Source organism: Caretta caretta, chromosome 17, assembly GCF_965140235.1.
Source record: "Caretta caretta isolate rCarCar2 chromosome 17, rCarCar1.hap1, whole genome shotgun sequence".
NCBI lineage: Eukaryota > Metazoa > Chordata > Testudines > Cheloniidae > Caretta > Caretta caretta.
Window position 1 is genome coordinate 8,618,772 of NC_134222.1, and position 20,315 is coordinate 8,639,086.

Below are 20,315 nucleotides of genomic sequence, written 5' to 3' on the forward strand. Positions count from 1 at the left end.
AGAATCCTTGCGCCTGTGGGGCCGCGCGAGGGAAGCGGCAGTCGCCATTTTGAAGCGGTTGTAGGGAGGCGGCGTGTGTAGCTGCTCCTGAGCGTCCGGCCCGTTCCCGCCGCTTACTTACCCGTTTACTGTCCCAGCTTCGGCTCGTCACCGCCGCAGCCATTGCCGACCCTGCCATGTCCGGAGGGGGCGTGATCCGCGGCCCAGCCGGTAACAACGACTGCCGCATCTACGTGGGGAACCTGCCGCCCGACATCCGCACCAAGGACATCGAGGACGTGTTCTACAAGTACGGGGCCATCCGCGACATCGACCTCAAGAACCGCCGCGGCGGGCCGCCCTTCGCCTTCGTGGAGTTCGAGGACCCCAGGTGAGGCCTCGCCCGAGGACTCCCAGTGAGACCCGCCGCCACCTCCGCGGTGCTTGCCTCCGGGAGCGGGGCCGTTTCCCGAGCCGGGGTACCTCGCCTCCTCCATGGCGGGCAGATCGAGGAGTCCTCAGGGGCCGCTCTGAGTTCCAGGCTTCCCGTCGGGGAACCGCTTCGTTGCCGAGATATCGCTACGTCTCCTCCCCGGTGGGGGTGGGGGGAGCTGCTTCCCTGTCGAGACACCGCTACATCCTCCCCTCCTCCTGGTGGGGGACGGGGACACACTGGCCTGCCAAAACCCCGCTGCATCCCGCTCCGTCCTGGGGGCACCACTCCCCAGCCCCAGGGTCATGCCATACAGACAGCGCTCCTGCTGGAGGGCCCGGGGTCAGATCCTCCTCCCCATCTCTGCCTAGACCTTTCTCCAGCGCCCTCGGTGGGCACCGCCCGGCCTTCACTTTGCCGTGCTCTCCCCTCAGGTGACTGTCTGCCTCGGCCATGCTGCAGCAGCTTATCGCAGAGGGGGACGAGGTGAGCTGGGGCTCAGCCTCAGCTGTTCGGGGCGGGGCTACATGGTCAGCCTGCTGGTTAGGGCGGGAAAATGGCTGCAAGGGAACAAAGGGAGGGAGGAGGTGCGTTGTCCGGCCTGTGCCTCTGCAGTGCGGTGTGGCTGGGCCTCTGCTCACTCACCCTTCTCTTGCAGGGATGCGGAGGACGCGGTGTACGGAAGGGATGGGTACGATTATGATGGATATCGTCTGAGGGTGGAGTTTCCCCGAAGCGGCAGAGGCACGGGCAGAGGAGGTGGCGGAGGTGGAGGTGGTGGGGCCCCCAGGGGCAGGTATGGCCCCCCGTCCCGGCGATCTGAGTATCGAGTGATAGTTTCCGGTAAGTTGCTTAATACTCTTGGTTTGCTCAGGATTATGAGATCGATTCTTATCAGTTCAGATGTGGCATGTTAACAGTCATTCCTTAATGGCAAAGGATGCTACACTTGTCAATTAGCTATATTGTATTTTGGTATTGTGTGTAATTATTTGTTTAGCATTGTGCTATGCAGCCTCTAAGGAGCATAATAGTAACATTTTTGTATAGGGTGCATATTATATGGGTTCCTGCTGGAAGACATTCTCTCAACTACAGTAGTCAATTCCTTTACCTGGCAGTGGGAGGTGATGCATTGTAAATGGAAAGTAAATAATAAAAGTTTGTATTTGAAGTAATCTGTAATCTGCTTTTTGTTCAGGACTGCCTCCAAGTGGAAGTTGGCAGGATTTAAAGGATCACATGCGTGAAGCAGGTGATGTATGTTATGCTGATGTTTTCCGAGATGGAACTGGTGTCGTGGAGTTTGTACGGAAAGAAGATATGACCTACGCAGTGCGAAAACTGGATAACACTAAATTTAGATCTCATGAGGTAGGTTTCATGCTTTTTGGGGGGCCAGAATTGGATACACAGGGCTTAACAATAGGATTTGAAGGTAAGGACATGAAGTCTCTACTATACTAACATGCAGGTAGCTGAGTCTTTTACAATAAGATTCTCATTTAGAGTTTTGAGATCTATCTCTGTGTTTTTATATCAATGTAATCAGTGTATCAGCATGCCTGAAAAGATAGCTAAAAATCTTAGACCTTTCAATCGAAAGTTCTGTCTATTTAATAGGGAGAAACTGCCTACATCCGTGTTAAAGTTGATGGCCCAAGAAGTCCAAGCTATGGAAGATCTCGGTCACGCAGCCGTAGTCGTAGCAGAAGCCGTAGTCGAAGCAACAGCAGAAGCCGCAGTTATTCCCCAAGAAGAAGCAGAGGATCTCCACGCTACTCTCCCCGTCACAGCAGATCCCGTTCTCGTACATAAATGATTAGTGATGCTCTCTTTTTGTAGAACCCCATGTTGTACACAGTTTTCCTTTACTCAGTACAGTCTTTAATTTTTTAATTCAAACTGTTTTATTCAAATTGGCTGAAGTGTTGAATTGCATTCTTGTGTAATATCCCTAGTGAGTATTTGCTCCTTAACATCAACATTCCCCTCATGTCTTTGGTAAATTGTATTTTAATTGATGTTATAGCCAGGATTGTTTAAATTTAGTTAAAGTTAACTACCCACACTTTGCAGACTGTGGTATTGCTGTGTAAATGTCTCAGTGTTCAGCTATGGTTTATACGAGCTGGGGATGTTGGGATGTTTGTGGTTAACTTGTTTCTTCTGGGGGATCTTATATTTTATCTTGCCTTTTCATGTGTCTTTCTGTAGACATATCTGAAGAGATGGATTAAGAATGCTTTGGATTAAAGGATTGTGGAGCACATGTCAATCATTTTAGGATTGTCAAAAGGAGGATTGAGGAGGATCAGATCAATAATGGAGGCAATGGTATGACTCCAAGTGCTATTGTCACAGATGAAATTGGCAGTATTGACCTTATACCATGGTTAAATAAGTATATACATACGCCTTATCTGGTAACTTTTACAGGCATGTTTTAGTTACTGTAGACTACAATTGCTCTTTTCTTTAAAACCATGTTGGCAATTGTGGCTAAATTACTTGCTTTTGTATCTCTATTCCATTCTAGTTTAAAAAAAAAAAATCAGGGAGGGTGGAGTATACTGGTTCAGTTTGTCATGCTGCATTCAGTTACAAATGTTAATATGACGTAGTGCTGGTACATTTGTAGATGTAGGGAATCTTGAAACCAGATAGAGTATAATATCAATACTGCTAAAATCTGCATGTCCTCTGTGTGACTGATACAGCGTTGCTATTACATTTTTTTAAGTATCAGAATGAAAACAAAATATAGAAAACTTGGCTGGGAATAATTCCTTAAATCTCAACCCTTCCCCTTCAGACTAATTCACAGTTGACTCACTAATATGTTTGAAAACTTCAGTTAGTTAATTTTGTTACCTTCCAGATGGGAATACTAGCTTTAGTTTAGACATATAGTAAGTGGATGGCTTTAGTGATAAACTTTTCCAATATCAAAAAAAATTTTTGCAACCACAAAACCTGTAATACACCTTACAAGCAGTGACTATGTTGGCCTTATCAGTTGACATATGTAAATATTACAATGTTTTCTCCAAATAATTAATATTCCTAAAATTTATCTGAGCATCACCATTCAAAAGTTTGTTTTGGGGAATTGATAGTTATTAATGTACATCTCTTATTAATTGATGGCAAACATAACTAATCATTCCCCAGAATCCTATTTTTTCATTACAGTATCTAACTTTTTGCCTCCTCTTTTTTGGTTTTGCTGGTTATAAAGGTTTGGATTGGAGAGGGCTCACTGGATCCCAATCCTTGGAGCTGGATCATTGGATTCAAATCATAATGTGGATAGGATAGGGAGGCTGAATTACAAGGATTCATGGAGCGGGATCAAATTACCAGGAACATAGGAGTGGATTCCTGCCCCAACCAAACCGCATTCGTGTGGATTTTTTTATTCAACTCAATTGGCTATTCCAAAGATTTTTTTTCCTATTTTTGACGATTGGAGCCCTTAAGATGCACGATGGATTTTTTTTTTTTCCATTTTTTTTTCTTTTTTTTTTTTGGTAAAAGGAGCAAAGCGAGGACCTGGAGAGGTACGCTGGAGCAATCTCCTTGGAAGGATTCAGCACGAGTAGATGGTAAACATTAAAGGGGAAAAGGGGGGTTTGTTTAAAAAAAAAAATCAGTCATTTCTCTAAATTTAAAGATAAATTGGAGTTAAAGATTAAGTAGGTTTTCAATTGGCTTACTGCCTTTTTTTTCTTTGACAAATAAAATTTTAAAAAAAAATTGCATGGTTGTTCTCATTTGTCAAATGTAAGAATCTTAAGGTAGTCATCAAAGTCCTGCCACAATGAACTACAATAAGACTAAAGGTTACACTTAACAGTATTCAGACAAAGGGGCTTTTATTTTGAGTTCCATAAAGGTCCATTTTTTCACACCAACTCTTAATGTTAATAGTTGAGGTTTTAAGCAGGTCGCTTCTTTTTAACTTTTAGGATTATATAGAGGATTTCTTAATTTGAAGAGAATACTGTGACGCACATTTTATAGAAAATGTTTTGATCAGTCACTCTTAACTGATCAAGCTCACTGAAATTTTTTTCTTTTAAAATGAAGACAACCAAGGTTGGAATGGTATGGTAAGATTTTTAATGTTATAAACTGTTGTATCTGTTCTTGCTATTGTAATCTGATAGTTTATTGCCTCTAAAGCATCAATATCTCGCAAAATGGACATAGATTAGTTATTGAGGGTATACAGGAAAAAAGCACAAGTTTTAGCCAAGTTAACAAAACTTCTTAGCAACAACTTTTTAAAGACAAAAGATGTAGACAGACTTTTTTAGGGGACCATGCTATAAAGAGCGAGCTTGGTTGTAATCCTGATGAAAGTAAATAACTATATGGTAGGAAGGACTAAAATATGCTTCAGACTGTTAAAATAAAATGCTAAGTAGTTTAGATAATTGGGGAATTACAAAAATTCAACTGGACTTCATATATAATTAATATGTGTGAAGATTAAATATTATAGGTTGTGAAGAAGAAATCCCGAGAGGGTTAAACTTGTAATTAAACCATGATTGTATTGTAGGCTGTTGAGTAACGACGCGTGGGTCTGTTATTTAGCTCCAGGCTAAGTCCTTTTAATTCCCACGGTGTGTCATTGTAGAACACACTCTTTGGTTTATCCGAATGTGACATTAAACTTTTCTAAATGCCTATAAAACATATAGCCATGCATCATCAGAACTAGTTCGCAGCCAAATTTATCTCCTTTTAAAACGTGCTATTACTTAAATTTAAATATAAATACACCATACACTATCAATAAAATCACTATATAAAAGCCATTGTGAAATGGAGTGCTGAGAGTAAGCAAGAGCAGGGGTGCAATATGTAAGATGTAATCACTGAGTAAAGATCAGAATGCTTACAGGATTAAGGTTAAATAGGATGCCAAAATAGATTTACCTAGTCTGATTTATAACCCTTGCACAGATGGGTTTCATAACCAACACTGACAGGAGAGCTGTCATACTATTAATTTTAAACAGACTAATGGTGTAAATATATGTTAAGATTTGATTCCCTTCAGAGGTGGTTGTAGGTTGTTTCCGGATGGCAGGGAGGGCTAGCATCCAGACTGGAGTGATCAAGATGACAAGTACATTGCATTTCAAGGTGAGAATCTAGATTTGTATTCCATTAAATAGACTTGTGGGCACTGTTCTAATATGAAATTACTGGCATCAATGACGTTACTTTGTAAAGTGTAATGTGTGTGCTTCACAAATGTGGCACAATCTATATTGCATAAATGAGACTGGAATTTCTACTTGCTTATAGATACTGTTGTAGAGCTTCTCAGATGACAATGAGTAAAAGCATCCATGTGGGAGGGGGATATAAATTCAAGTAGAAAGCATATCACAATTGGGGTTTAAAAACTTTATATAGTAGTCCTATATTGGGGTGCAAGAGAGAGCAACATTACAAGTAATTTTCATATACTTCTAAAGGAAGTTGGGGGAGCGGGGATGCTTACTAGTGGAAGTACGGAATGATGGCAGCCCAGGAATGCTGTCATGATGTGTGACAGTACAGCCCATTGTCCTTTGGCAGAGCTTTGTGCTAGAGAATGGCATGAGGTTAATCCTGATAGGGAAGCTGACATTTTTAAAGGGCTATTTTAAAAAAGAAATCTGCCAAGAAGTTGAAAGTGACCTGACTTGCACTTCCCAGCAGTCTGAAAATTTGACAGGTAAGCAATATGTCTGAATAAATATACAGTGAGTTTTACAGTACATACCGGAAACCCATATTTTAAACTGCTTCATGTGCAATTAAGCTATAGATGTTAAATACTTGAAAATCATTTGCTTCCAGGGTTATCTCAAAGTGGTTTGCAATCAAAGTACACTTAGCCCTAGTGAAAGACAACCACCATGGAATGGAGGGCAGATGTGTACTGGCACCCTCTATGCCAGGAGGAGGAGGAGGACTTATTGGCCTGTTGGCTTAATATAAACACCTGCGCTTTAAAAAAATATTGCCATGGGCTTTTTTAGGTCCATGTGAAGCAGACAATACTTTCCTTGAAGAATCGCTCAACAGCGTACTTCTAAAAGGCTGGAGGATGTTAACCTCTCCTAGTTTAAACAGAACAGCAGCATCTATTTTTTCATATATAAACTTAAATAGAAAGAAATGGAATAATTCTGAAGATGTTTCTTTCTTTTCTGCTGACTGCTGAAGAAAGATGATTCAATGGATTGGGTACAGGACATGGCAACTGGTGTTCCCTATTCCTGTGTCTTCCATAAGTTTCCTATGTGGTAGTGGGCAAATCATTCTAATTTCCATTTTCTTTGTAACATGGAGACAATATGTACCTCACTACAGTGTTGAGGCACTGATTGTTGTAAAGCACTTTGAGATCCTGAAATAAAATTGTTATAATGCAACATACTCTTTTCTTTCAATATTTCAAAAAGGATGTTTTCCAATCTCTTCTACAATTCTTTTAGCCAAAATACACAACTAATGGACTACAGTGGCTTACTGACCTACAATTAGAGAAGGGTTTAAACTCTTAGAGCAAGGAAAAGTGTTATATGGAAATCTGCCCTTTTTTAAAAACTGGGGTTGATGCTACTGCAATATGGACTCTACCACTGCTGGTTGGAAAATGTGGAGTCATTCCTCTTCCTCCCACCCCCATCCTCCAATACCAGACAGGAAAAAATCAGCTTCTTTGGTGAAAAATTTAACACTGAGAACTTTATAAATCTTTCACAAAAAACTTCCTCATTTCAGTTTGAAACCGAACATTTCAGCTACAGTGCCTCGTGGATTTGTAGTTCAGGTGCCTAATGTCCTCGGTCTTCTCTGAGCTGGGCACTTTCTAGCCAGACATCATCTCCAGTGTTGCACCATGGCTGCATCTCATGCTGAATCACAGTGGTGCATCATGAGAATCCCTGCCTGAGGTGTATCAACAGAGTTGTAGCCTGTGTGGTGGGGAACCTGACCCATAAAGGAGAATGGAGGCATGCGGCACCATGACAATATTTCCCATTTAAAATTCTTCGAGTGTTTTTCTAAAAGTCAGAATTTCCTCTGGAAAGCCCTTCTGGAGGGGGGAAAAATGTTGATTCCACAAAAATTGGCAAGTGAGCCTATCTAAAAGCATTCATGCCATTCAATGCAAACTACTTACGGGTCTCTTTTGTCTGACATGGTGAGATCACACTTGAAAGTTTTTCATCCTGGTTGAAATAAAACTTCTGGGTGGACTTGCCAAATGAACTGATAAGATTAGACTTCATTTTAAAATGATTAATAAAATATTGGTTCTCTTTTCTGATGTGTGTAACTAGAAAAGCAACATGACTGAGAATGGATCCCTATCCTTTTACATGCTGTTTGTATTCTGTAGTATTTTTGCTCACTGATACAATTTTGGTTGATTGCATTTCTTGTAGTAGAACATCCAAGTGTTGGTTGCCACTAGGAACATAAAAGTCTTTGAGTTTCAGAAGAGACTTAATCATGGATGCTTCATCAATTAATTTCCCCCACCCCCTTCAAATCTGCATTCCTCAATTGTCTGACTTCCTGCAATTTAATTTACATCTCAGTGCAGAGTTAAGTGGTGGTACATATTTCATGCCCCCTACTTGCCCCAACTTAGTTATTTCCCTGTTCCATAGGTTTTTGTCTTGATCAAATTTATCCACCCTCTAATAAATCTGAAACTAAATGGTTCTTCACTAATATTGCTGATATGATTATTGGTTTTGAATCTTTTGGGGAAAATGCCAAATTACTTTAATGTATCCCTGAATCTTGCTTGGTAATAGCTTGTTTAGACTTGTCACTCACAAACTACTTTGTGGATAAGTCATAGATAGATTTGATACTTGTAGTGTCCACTGTATTCAGTGCAGAACATCCCTAGTCATATTATCTAAATTGAGTAGTGTAATTAAAACAGTCTTTGGTTTCGTAGCTTTACGTTTTAACTAACACAATGAAAATAGAAAATATACACTTCCAACCAAACATACTTATGTTCATTCCAGTTAACTCGCAACCTAAATTAACTTCAATTTAAAATATAATTTGTTTAAAATTGACAATAACTATGCATACAGTTACGAATGAATTAGTTGAAGGCCAAGTTCTGTGCACATGAACCAACTAATATTTGCAACATTCCCTCTTAAATAGGTATGCCAATTCATAGATGAGGAACAGAACAGGTTAAGTGATGTGCTGCTTACGCCAACACTGCAGAATTGGTTTGAAACTAGACAAGAAGTCTGAGTTATGATGTCATTACATAATTCACTATTCAACCACTACTCGAAGCAGAGTTTAATGTTTGAAACATCTTTAGTGCACAAAATCACAGCAGTGGCACTAACATATAGTCATTAAAAATTTGAGACTGGCATAGTTTGCATGAGTAATTACCTCTCCATTTTAATACTCTTACTTTGTCCTTTAACCCACTTTTATATTGGCAAGTGGTTTAGCTAAATCTTCAAGCTTCTGGTCCATCATAAAGTGAACAGTAAGTTTCCTGACATCCAGTCCAGTAACTTTATCTGCTAGACCTCATTGGTTTGAGTTCCAAGATTTTTGGTTCATCTCTATTTAATTGTAGTAGTTGCAGTTCTTCAGCATAGTTTTCTGTAAGTCTAGGCATTTTCTTTGTCAAATGACCTGATTGAACTTTGTCAGTTATTGATCATCTAGGTCAAATATTAAATCACTAAACAGGCACCAGTAAAAACATACTACTGTCACACGGTGGATTTTAACCTGTGTCCTTTTATCTTATTACCACTCTGATGTTTCCCTATTATAGCTGTGCACATCTGTACATTCTCTTGAAAAATGATGCAGTGTCTACTCAATTTATTTTTAAAGGACAAGTTGGACTGTGTAATCTTAAGTGCATTTTGAGCCTTTATCACAGGTCTGACAATTGTCACATAATTTTATGACATAAAATTAATTCCACATAGACTCTTCAGTGTTAATGTAAATAGAATAACTTGGCAAAAGAGGACAATGAGGAATACATTTTAGAAACAGGGCTTCAGGTCTCATGCCTCGTAACTCATCCCTGTAAATTGCACATTCGTTTACTATGACCTCACTCCCTTTTGCATGTTGTTGGAATTGTGTATGTCTTTGAGAATGTGGGGAAGAATGTTTATAAGGCTCTGAGTTTTGGATTATGGGCTACACACTTTGCTTCTAATCTCAGGTCTGCTTCTGACTCACTGTGTGGCCTTGCGTAGTTCTTTAGAATCATATGTGCTTTCTGCTAATCCCTGTGTACTGACTTGTGATTAACCATACAGGCTGCTAAACACATTAATTGACAAATGTGGATTATTCTGAAGAAAATTCCTTCATAAATGCCAAACAAATAAGTATTTACTTTCTGAGGGGGTTTTTCTTTTAATTTAAAGAAAAGGACAAAGAAAGTAGGGTAGTTAGAGTTCAGGAAGGGTAGAAAAACAAATGAAATCCTTCTTTGGACGGTAGAGCCATCTAGTGGGCAAGATCGGTGATACTCAAATAACTTTTTTAAAAGGTGTGGGTTTGTTCTGTTTTTTGCTGTTGTGTGATTTTAAAAAGACAACTTGAACTTGTTAGTGTTCTGTTTTATTACATTCTCTAAAATAGGAATGTGTGGGAAAAGTCAGGTTGATGGTAAGTTGCCACACTGTAATGGAAAGGTGTGTGTCTGAAATCTTAATGCATACAGCCTGTCAGCCGAGTGTATATTTGTTCGGGAGTTAAACAGATGTTAACAAAAGCAAACACCAATTTTAACAGTCACCCTAAAATCCTCCCCACAGCCTCTCAGCTTTCATTCTCTCATATCACGTTTCTAGTTCTTAAGTTGCTATTTGAGTTTTCCAGGGTAGCCAAGAAATGACTGACTAATGTAAAAAGTAAGTGGTGCTGTCTGGTGGGGGAAGATTTCCTTTATTAAGAGCTTTCTAAAACTAAAGAAATGGAAAAACTGACCAGAAGTCTCTTTTTATATGCTTCCCTAGGCAGAAGATATACTGGGAAAACAGCTAAATATTTTAATAAACATAACCCCACTACATAATACATAAATGTTAGTTTAGCTTCTGTGTCCATAGGGCAAGTGCTGTATCCAGCCATCCAGCAAATACTTTTACATCTGTGTTGTAGTTTGCCTCTAGTAGCTATAGCGGTTCTGCTGCTATTAAATAAAATGTTATCAGAAACTCCACGTTTATAATTCACTAAGAAAATACCTCTATCTGACCTTTAGAGACTACTTGTTCACTAAGGAACTAGATGGATTTATATACATATTTGTTTTCTTCAGCACAGCAATGCACTGGCTATTTTTTCCAAATACCCATCCTGCGTGTTCAACGATAGCTTTTACCCCAGAGTTCCCAGAACTCTTCTGTAGAATACTTGTCAGTGGTTTTCAGACTACTGCCTGGTCACATTATGCTGTCTGTCCTTATTACTAGATGAGAACAGAATAGGCCAGGGCTTCTCAAACTTCATTGCACCCTGACCCCTTTCTAACAACAAAAATTGCTGCCTGACCCCAGGATGGGGGGCGGGGACTGAAGCCTGAGCCCAAGGGCTTCAGCAAGTCTAAGCCAGCCCTGGTGATTCCATTAAAACGGGGTCACAACCCACAATTTGAGAACTGCTGGAATAGGGGATGAAATGAACAGCAAAAGGAAACAGTGCAAAAGGCAATCATAACTCTTTCAAAAAAGACAAACCGATTCTTGCATTAGAGCTTTGAAAAATTCTAAGGCCTCATAAACTTTACTTTTCTACAATGATGGTTAAAGTAGGGGGGTGACTCCCCCCTCACCCCCCCACCATTTCAGTTAAACCACCATAATGCAGACACTTTACAAGTGCAGATGTGCTTGTTCTGGTGCAACTTATTCTTCCCATATAAGAATATAGTACCCCACTCTGAACCCCTTTACAGCGGTATAACTATCCACAGGTAAGCTGGCCTGATGTAAGTAATTGAATAGGGAGGCTGTGGGGAAGAGGTCTGAGGGGGAACCCCCACACCACAGTAGGGGGGAGCGGCTGTACCACTGCAGCTAAAGTGACGCAACTTTTCTCCGTAGACAGATAATTGCTACAGTCGCCACTAAGCTGTTCCATGATTGGAAAGGAGGTTGTGAGATCACAAATGGGAGGGGAAGCGCTAAGAAGGGGAGCGAGTCCTGTTAATTGTGATTGAGGGTGGTTCACTAGACACTGCTACCATATGGTCTGCGCTGTAAAGAAACTCACCATAATCCTGTCAGATTCCTACTGTCTTCGACTCAGTGTATTTGAGACTCTGCTACTATTTATCATAAGAACCCTAGGAGGTATTTAACTTGGTATGATTTTTACTGTGCTGAGGGGGGAAGGGGCTGATTTGCCCAAGATTGCACTATGTGTTAGTGGAAGAGCAGGGAATAGAACACGCATCTGACTAAGGCTGGTGCTCTAATGATGTGATCACACTTTTTCAGCACACTGTTAACCTTTCACGTATACTACAAACCATTCCCTGCCCACTGAAGAGGAGTTGGCCTGAGATTGGTGAAGGAGAAGTGGATAGTGCCAGGCAGAGCCTTGTCTTTTTATCAATGATTATGATAAATCCGTGATGCTTATTAACCAGTGGAACAAACTAGCAAAGGAGCTGGAAGATTCTCCATGTGACAGCCAACAGGAAATAGAAGAGCACCTCTCAACTAATTTAGGCCTCCAATTCATGGTTGTTGGTTTTGTTTTATTTTAAATAAAGGGCATGGAGTGTGAGGAAATGGGTTAAAAACTCTAATCAAATTTTTATTGTTTATTCATTTTTAATATTTAAACATTTGGCTACAGTGTTAAAAACACAATAGGATTGTATCATGTGTTCCACTCAAACTGTAAGTTCAAAATTTGACATGAAAGAAGCCAGCGCAATCACGCTTTTGTTTGCAAGAGAGGGAATAAAAGTGACATTATGGGAAAGAACTCTCCCTGTGACTAAGAAATAACCCTCAAGTGTTACAAGCAGTAAAAAGTAAAGGAATGGGGGGGGGGGGTAAAAAAAGCCCTGGGAGGCTTTTGAGGAGGAGGGCCATGGAGTGAAAGGGGACAAAGCTGAGATTCACAAGGACATCAAAGGCAAGAGAAGATTAGTGAGGATGGCTAGAATTCCACTGGAAACAGGAAAGGGTTTCTGTAGCAGGTGTGGCAAAGTGAACTGAGAAAACCAGACAATAGAAGTCAGTGCAGCATGGAGTCTGCTCTACACCATGAAATAGGGAGAATGAAAAACAACATGATCTATAAAACAGTCTTTCTAGCTCTTGTCTCTCTCATTAGACACAGACAAACAGCCTCATTGAACATGCAAGATCTTTAGAAGCCTTGTCGGCTTTCCATTCCCCTTCTTAGGATTATACATACTGTAGGATCCACAGAAGTTAAGTGATGGAACAACAAACTACGTAATCTATAATATATAAAATCATCCATCTCCCTACAAGTGAAGAATACAGTCTACTGAGAGAGATTTACAGATATTAGACTGAAAATATTTTTGATTGTCCTGCTATTAATAAAAATACAGAAGGGAATTAGGATGTTTAAGTTTAGGAAAACTGCATATGTATTAAATATAAATTGAGTAAAACTTTGCACATACAGCCCTTTTCTTAAAGCAGTTTTAAAAACTAGTCAATTCTATCTATCTCTTTTCCCATTTTACATATGGAGAAACAAGCATGGAGAACTTATGTGACTTACTCAAAGTCCCAGAGCCTGACTGTGGCAGAATACGGAAGAGAACCTGGGTGTCAAGCCCCATCTTACGTTCTAACCTCTAGACAGCACTCTTCACCAGCCTCAGTTGTATGTAAATAGAATGTGATGGAAGACAGTCACTCAGACTGAGCATTTAAGGGTCTAGAAAGAGACAATGGTTGATTTCTATGGTTTTGGTCAGGAACCTCATAACTTTTCCCTTTGTCATAAGGTAGCCTCATTCAGATTCAAGGGGTCATAACATCTCCAACTACTATTGTTGGTTTAGGGACTTTGGATCAGATTTACAAGGGTAATTAGGTGTCTAAAGATGCAGATAGGTGCCTAGTGGGATTTTCAGAAGAACCTCTTTGCATCTTTAGGTGCCCAAATACCTTTATAAATCTGGTCCTTTAGTAATATTCCTCCTTGGCTAATAGTAACTGCCTTGGGAATGAGAAACAGTGCTTTCAGAGTATCTCTGTGTAGAAGGTAACCCATCCTGGTGCTGGAAGACCAAGCTGAGCATGCACACACAAAAATTGACAGCAGCAGTGTGTAAAGGAGGGAACTGTTTGTAGGCTGACTGAAAAGATAAGTTTTACAGCTGGAGAAGTGGAAGTGAGCAGAAGGTAGGTAACTTGCCCAAGATCACAAAGTTAAAGGAGAACCTCAAAGTCCTGACCCCCAGTCCTCTGCTCTTACTGTTGGGCCACCCTGTAATAGGTTTTGGAGCTACCAAGTAAACAAACTGTCTTTTCCCTGCCAACAAAAGTCAATCTTTTATCAAGAATATTCTGAACAAATGTGCTGAAACTACTGTTCCAATTAGTAATATCATAGCTACAATTACCCCTGGTGATTGATTTTCCCAGTGCTGGTCATTATACAATCCTGATTATTACTCTCTTAATCACAATAATAATCCTATTTTCTTTTCAACCGTTCCTCTTGCTGTCTCCATTATGTGTCCATACTGCATTTCCCACATTCCTTTTCCCAATTTCCCCTCCCCGCAATGCACATGCATCCACCTCAAGCTTGTCTTTGAGGACTTCAGAAAAGCAAAAAGTCAAGAAGCTCTTTCAAAAATCCCTACCGAGTCTTGTTAATGAAGCTTCTTTTCTCTGAGTAGCTTCTTCATTGAGTTCAATAATGCTTCACCAGAGTAATTCAACCACCTTTGCTGGTAATTTCCTGCATCCTGTTTTCCTCTTGAAAAGTGGGATGATGTTCCAGACAGCCTAATTGTAAAGAAAAGATGACGTTCTCCACAGAGCTTTCAGAAACATCAGCCTTCCTGTGATAATGGTGTGGCTGCATTTTTTTTGTTAGCAGGATCTCCTAGAGACCTTGAGCCACTGGAAACGAGTGAGATGCAGTGTACAAATGATGCCTTCATTTCCTCCTGGGAGAAACACGTTAGCTGATTGATTGTAGGCGTTGTAGGACATGCTTATTAATTGGCTTGGAATGGCAACCCTGAGCAGTGGTTTTCCAGCTGCGGGTGGCAGAATGGAAGGGACTGGGTCACGGCGGCTCTGGTCAGCACCGCTGACCGGGCCATTCAAAATCTCGTCGGCGGTGCTGCCCGGCTAAGGCAGGCTAGTTCCTACCTGTTCTGACACCGCACTGCGCCCTGGAAGCAGCCAGCAGCAGGTCTGGCTCTTAGGCAGGGGGGCCACGGAGCTCTGCATGTTGCCCCCACCCTGAGCACCGGCTCTGCACTCCCATTGGCCAAGGGGGGCGGTGCCCGCGGGTGAGAGCTGTGCACCTCTGCCTAGGAGGCAGACCTGCTGCTGGGCACTTCCAGGGCGCAGCACGGTCCATGGTGCCTGGACAGGCAGGAAGCCTGCCTTAGCACCCCCACTGTGCCGCTGACCAGGAGCTGCCCGAGGTAAGCCCGTGCCCCAACCCTGCACCCCAATCCCCTGCCCCAGCTCTGAGCCCCCCCAACCCAGAGCCCCTTCCTGCACCCCAAACCCCTCATCCCTGGCCCCACCCCAGAGCCTGCACCCCCAGCCCAGAGCCCTGACCCCCTTCTGCACCCCAACCCCCTGCCTCAGCCCAGAGCCCCCTCCCGTACCCTGAACCCCTCATTCCTGGCTCCAACCCGCAGCCCTCACCCCCACACCCCAACCCTGAGCCCCTCCCACACCCCAAACCCCTCATCACCTGCTCCGTTGGGCTGCGAGCATCAGCAATTTTCTTCAGCTGGGTCACCAGAAAAAAAGTTTGAAAACCACTGGTGTAGAGGACGTTTTACTTGACCCCAGCTGATGTCCTGGAAAATGAAGAGGGAGAGAGAGCCTTTAGCATGTTTATATTCTATACAGCAGTGGTTCTCCAGCCACTTGCAGCCCAGTCAGCCACAGCTGCAGCCCATGTCACATCCTCAGGGTCATGCAGATAGTATATATATTGTGTGGATGCGGCCCACATAACGCACAGAGAGCTGTATAGGAACCACAGCTGGCGCAACAGTAGATATTATCCATTAGAATAGCTAGTACTTTCTTCAAAACTTAATTTGCTGTTCTTGTCCCAATAAGTTCCTGCAATAGTAAGTCCCCACATTGCTTCCTTTTATCCATTTTTAAATATGTCCCCTTTTAACTTCACTGAATAATTGAAAAAGGAGAGACCAGGCTGCAAAGAAGAAAATAAATAAGACATGGAATTAAGAACATGACTAAAGGAAACTGCTCACTGAGAATAAATTCTTAGGAATGTATTCTCAATTTATTTATACACTCAAGGGCTCTTCACTCCCCTGAAGCCATGAAATTCAAAATGCGTTGTTTCTCTCTGGGAGCAGAGCATAAACAGAAAGGGACTCCTCTAAAGTAAAATATTTGACAACATTTTCCTAGCATTTCAAGTACATACTCATGAGGTGAAATCATGGCTGTGCACCTCAGCAAACAGTTTTGCGATTAGTTAAAATACTGCATCTTTGAAATACCTTGAGGACAAATGTATACAAGACCTTATAAAGCCTCATAGCCCACTACCAGCTTGCCCAGAAGGCGTGGGCAGCTCATAATCTCTGTATCCCAGTTATCCCAGCTGTGACATGGGGATAATAATCCTTATATGCTTTCATAAAGTGCTTTGAGATGTGCGCTATATAAATGTAAAATACAATTATCACACAAGTCCTGCCTGCCACCCCAACATAATAGATGTTTCTGTTAAAATAACCATAGTGAAATAATTAACATGTACTTTGTAGTTAGTAGGCTTCTGAGTTAACGCTCAGACAGCACTGTGTAATGGTGGCACTTCAAACACAGCAATTGTTAACTGTTTCATGGCTGATCATTTTAAATACACCAGTTAGTTAGATTACGTGCAGAACGTGACAAGCTTGCCAATACTTATTTCCTCTCTCTCTGACCTGTCTGTGTCTCCCGGGGCATGCTTACTAATTGAGACAAAGAGGCATGAATAATGTGGGTTGGTTTTCTGCACAAAGTTGCAGTTTCTGATAGCGACTTATAACTGTGAGAATGTTTGCAGTGCAATGGCATTGGGGATTTGGAAACATCCTTAAGTTCCTGCTCTTTGGGCAGGCTGGCCAAGTTCTTCAGAGAGCAAGCATGGAGAAGAAGAAAACATCCCTCTTGTGAGCCTTGGTCCTGTGGGGTGCTGAGCACCTTTGGTGAGGTCCTAAACACCTGCAATTCCCATTGACAGTAATGGGAGTGGAGGGCACGCAACACCGTCAAGATCCGGTCCTTAGTCTGTAGAAATTTATCAGACGGTTCCAACATTGGTTCAGATGAACCACTAGCCTTTCTGGCTCAGGTTGCCATTTTCAGTTAAAACTGCTGGAGAGTAAGTCAAAATGAAACTGTAGTAAAAATGGGTTTGTCCGTCAAAGCCTTGTGTTCATTACTACTCTCCCCAGCTTTAACAACTGATTCAATGTTTGAACTGGTGGAAGTTTTAGGGAAAGACCTTAGACAATATCTAACCTGTGGAGCATTGCTAATGAGTGTCCCATGGGAGGCTGCAAATCCTGATCTCTATGCAGCTGTCTCTGCAGCACCAGCGATCTATGACAAAAGGGGACTGAGTTACTGGGGCCAATGGTGATGACCGGCTTATCCTGCATCTTGCAATATTATCTTTGATTCACACTGGCATATGTGTTACAGATAGAGCAGACTGATTGCCACAGGATAGTCCTGAGAGCACTGGATGGTATTTTATTCATTCCAACATTGCAGGTGCCCGCGAGGTATGGGAAAGAGGGCTTGCTGGTGGAGGGGGTTTAAGAAGAAATTCTCTTCGAGGCCCTACATCTCATGTATTGAAGAATAGCAGGAAAATGTTTGGTGTTACTATCACAATTTTAGGGTAACTGAGGTGAAAAAGATCAATGCCATAATATTCAAAGTTCCTATAGCATAGGTCTGTTAGAAGCAGAACAACTTTAATCAATATAATAATAATACCTCACTTTTATATGAGAGACAAGGTGGCTCAGGTGGTATCTTTTATTGTACCAACTTCTGTTGGTGAAAGAGACAAGCTTTCAAGCTCCACAGAGCTCTTCTTCAGTAGATCTCAAAGCATTTTAACAAAGGAGAGCAGTGTCATTATCCCTATTTTATAGATGGGGAAACTGAGGCACATATATGTGCGTTACCTGAAGTCTGGTCTGCCTTGGGGCATATATTTTAATCATTTTTTAAAAATGGCTTTTTAGACTTCTAATTGTGCTCTGGGTAAAGGAAATTCCTATATGTTCAACAGACACACATCCATTATAAATGGATCTCCCACAAGCCCTTTCTCCCTACAGGTTTGCCCACAATGCTGAGGTTCACCCTGTCCCAAAGACAGGCTTCTCTTTCTACAGCTCTGAAGTTACTACGGGTTTCTAGGTCTGTCTGAGGTAAGTAAGAGAGAATTTTGTTGCTCCTGTTCATATTGCCTTGCAAGGTTCTAGATATGCTATGTCAAGGGGAAAAAATAACTCATGGCCTTAATTTATTTTGCTCTTTTATTATTTATTAAGAATAATTCATGTCCTTTTTTTAAAAAAAAAAATGTTTCTTCCTCTTTGTTTCTAACCAAAGGAAATAGCAACACGAATCTCAAGTCTGATCTTTGTGTTTGTCAGGATTTCTTGGATGAATCAGGACTTGTAGCTTTCTCAGCCTTTAATTGAAGAAGTTAGGTGTTGAACCCTTAAGAGAGAGAGCTTTTCTAAGTTCGTTAGTAATAGGGGTTAGCAATCAGTACCAAAAAAACCCAAAACAAAACAGTTGCAAATAGTCTGAATTGCAATGACTTCCCCCTCTCAACAATCAAGTTTTATTTCCATATGATTTTTGACGTCCTCATTCTAGGAGTTTTTCATTAGTCCAGGGTAAGTAACACCTGAATTTACAATGCAGGAGGAATCTCTTCTCTTCTGTTCTTTCCCTGCCTCCCTTTTAAAAGAAAGCAGGGCCTAAATCCCCTTTCCCCTTTCTGCCTTCAGAATGAGTTTGATCACCTTTGGGGGTCACCTCTGCCCTAGTGGGAAGCAACCCTGTCCCAAGGGGTCTACAAATTATCTGAGCCCAGGTGCTGACACTTACTGTAACTTAGTCTAGTGGGAAATTGGGCAACATTTTGTAATATGTTTCTAGAGCCACTTTGAAAGAAAGCAGGGTGGTGTTGTCCAGGAAGCTGGGTCTAGGTCTAGATTATTTAACTGAACACTTCATTTAAATAAATAAATAAATAAAGAGGGGACAGGGAAACAGACCCATTTCTCCTGGTCTGCTAAACCCAGGGAAAGGGGATAAATGGTATCTAATTTTGAACCACCAATGGTCTTTGCTCCTGTTCAGTATTAAATTATACTTGTATCCAGAAGCCCTGTTGTGGGATGTGCTGTACAAAGAAAGAGGCAGTCACTGTCCCAAGAAGACTACAATATAAGAAGATAATTGACAGGAAGAGGAGGGAATGGGATACACTTAAAATATTTGCATGTACTTTAAAAATCAGATGTGACTATTGTGTAAATGTATTATAAATAAGTTTAGCTAACACTTTGTTAAGCTGCCTCTCAGCTTAGCCCTCACTAAGGGCTTCTCTTCACTGCAAAGTTAATTCAAGTTATCCACGCCCAAGTGAACATGACGGAGAGCAGACATGCTGAAAAATAATCCTCAAACTCCACAGGGTGATTGTGTTAGCAGCTGATAAATTGTGCTAACTCAAACGGCAGCCTGTACCTATTGACCAACCAGCAAGCTTCAGTTAAAAGCACCACCATAATGGAGTTAAGGGTTTGCGTGTCGTTGGGACTGGAGTTATAACTCAAGTTAATTCTGCAGTGAAGAAGAGCACTATTTGGATGATTACTCACTTGTCTGGGTGGTAGATGGATGTGCTGTACAAAGAAGAGACAGTCACTGCCCCAAGGAGACTACAATATAAGAAGATAATTGACATGAAGAGTAGGAAATGGGATACACAAAATAGATTTCTTCCAGGCACTGTGGCAAAGGTGGGGCTTGAGGAGCGGGTAGTAAGTAACCTTATCTATCAGTCCAGAGATAGACTTATGAAAACCTAAACTTGACCAGTGAGATTTTGCAAACCCTCTGCTGCTGTCTCTCATTATTATGTGTAACCCTAATCCCTATGCACGGGAGAGATGAAGGTGGTGATCAGGGCTAACTGGTGGATACCCAGTTACATGCTGCCATGCGTTTCATCTCCAGCACCCTGCATCTGACTCCACTCCCCTGGCTCCCAGTTCTGAGCAATATTGCTGGTCTTCATATCAGACGAGAGGTTGCCACTGACAAGTTCATGGAGAAAGTACGTGCCAACTCAAGCCTGCCACTGCACAATGACCTTTTTAAACCACCAGCTGCACGTTTGCCGTCACGTCGTCCATTATGGTATCATCCGCCACGCCAGGATATTAGTGCAGAAACACTCTGGTGAGAGGAATGGATATCTGTTATAATCCCCAACCAAAAAAAAAAAAAAAAAAAAAAGGAGGACTTGTGGCACCTTAGAGACTAACAAATTTATTTGAGCGTAAGCTTTCGTGAGCTACAGCATCCGA

The 20,315-nt window shown here is 41.6% G+C and overlaps 1 protein-coding gene and 1 long non-coding RNA gene across 2 annotated transcripts; one reads left to right on the forward strand and one right to left on the reverse strand.

Annotated features, from left to right (window-relative positions):
• Positions 1–36: 36 nt before the first annotated feature.
• On the forward strand, positions 37–6,855 carry SRSF1 (serine and arginine rich splicing factor 1). The gene is given in 5 exon segments (XM_048823784.2): positions 37–370; positions 1,071–1,255; positions 1,614–1,786; positions 2,036–2,110; positions 2,112–6,855. Coding segments are annotated over 5 exon segments (750 nt in total). The 5' UTR covers positions 37–176; the 3' UTR covers positions 2,235–6,855.
• A 7,539-nt stretch (positions 6,856–14,394) lies between these two features.
• On the reverse strand, positions 14,395–20,081 carry LOC142069473 (uncharacterized). Its single transcript, XR_012665318.1, has 3 exons — positions 19,938–20,081; positions 15,404–15,512; positions 14,395–14,472 (listed from the first exon to the last, which is right to left on the reverse strand). It is a non-coding gene; the product is annotated as an uncharacterized LOC142069473 (long non-coding RNA).
• Between the last annotated feature and the right edge of the window lie 234 nt (positions 20,082–20,315).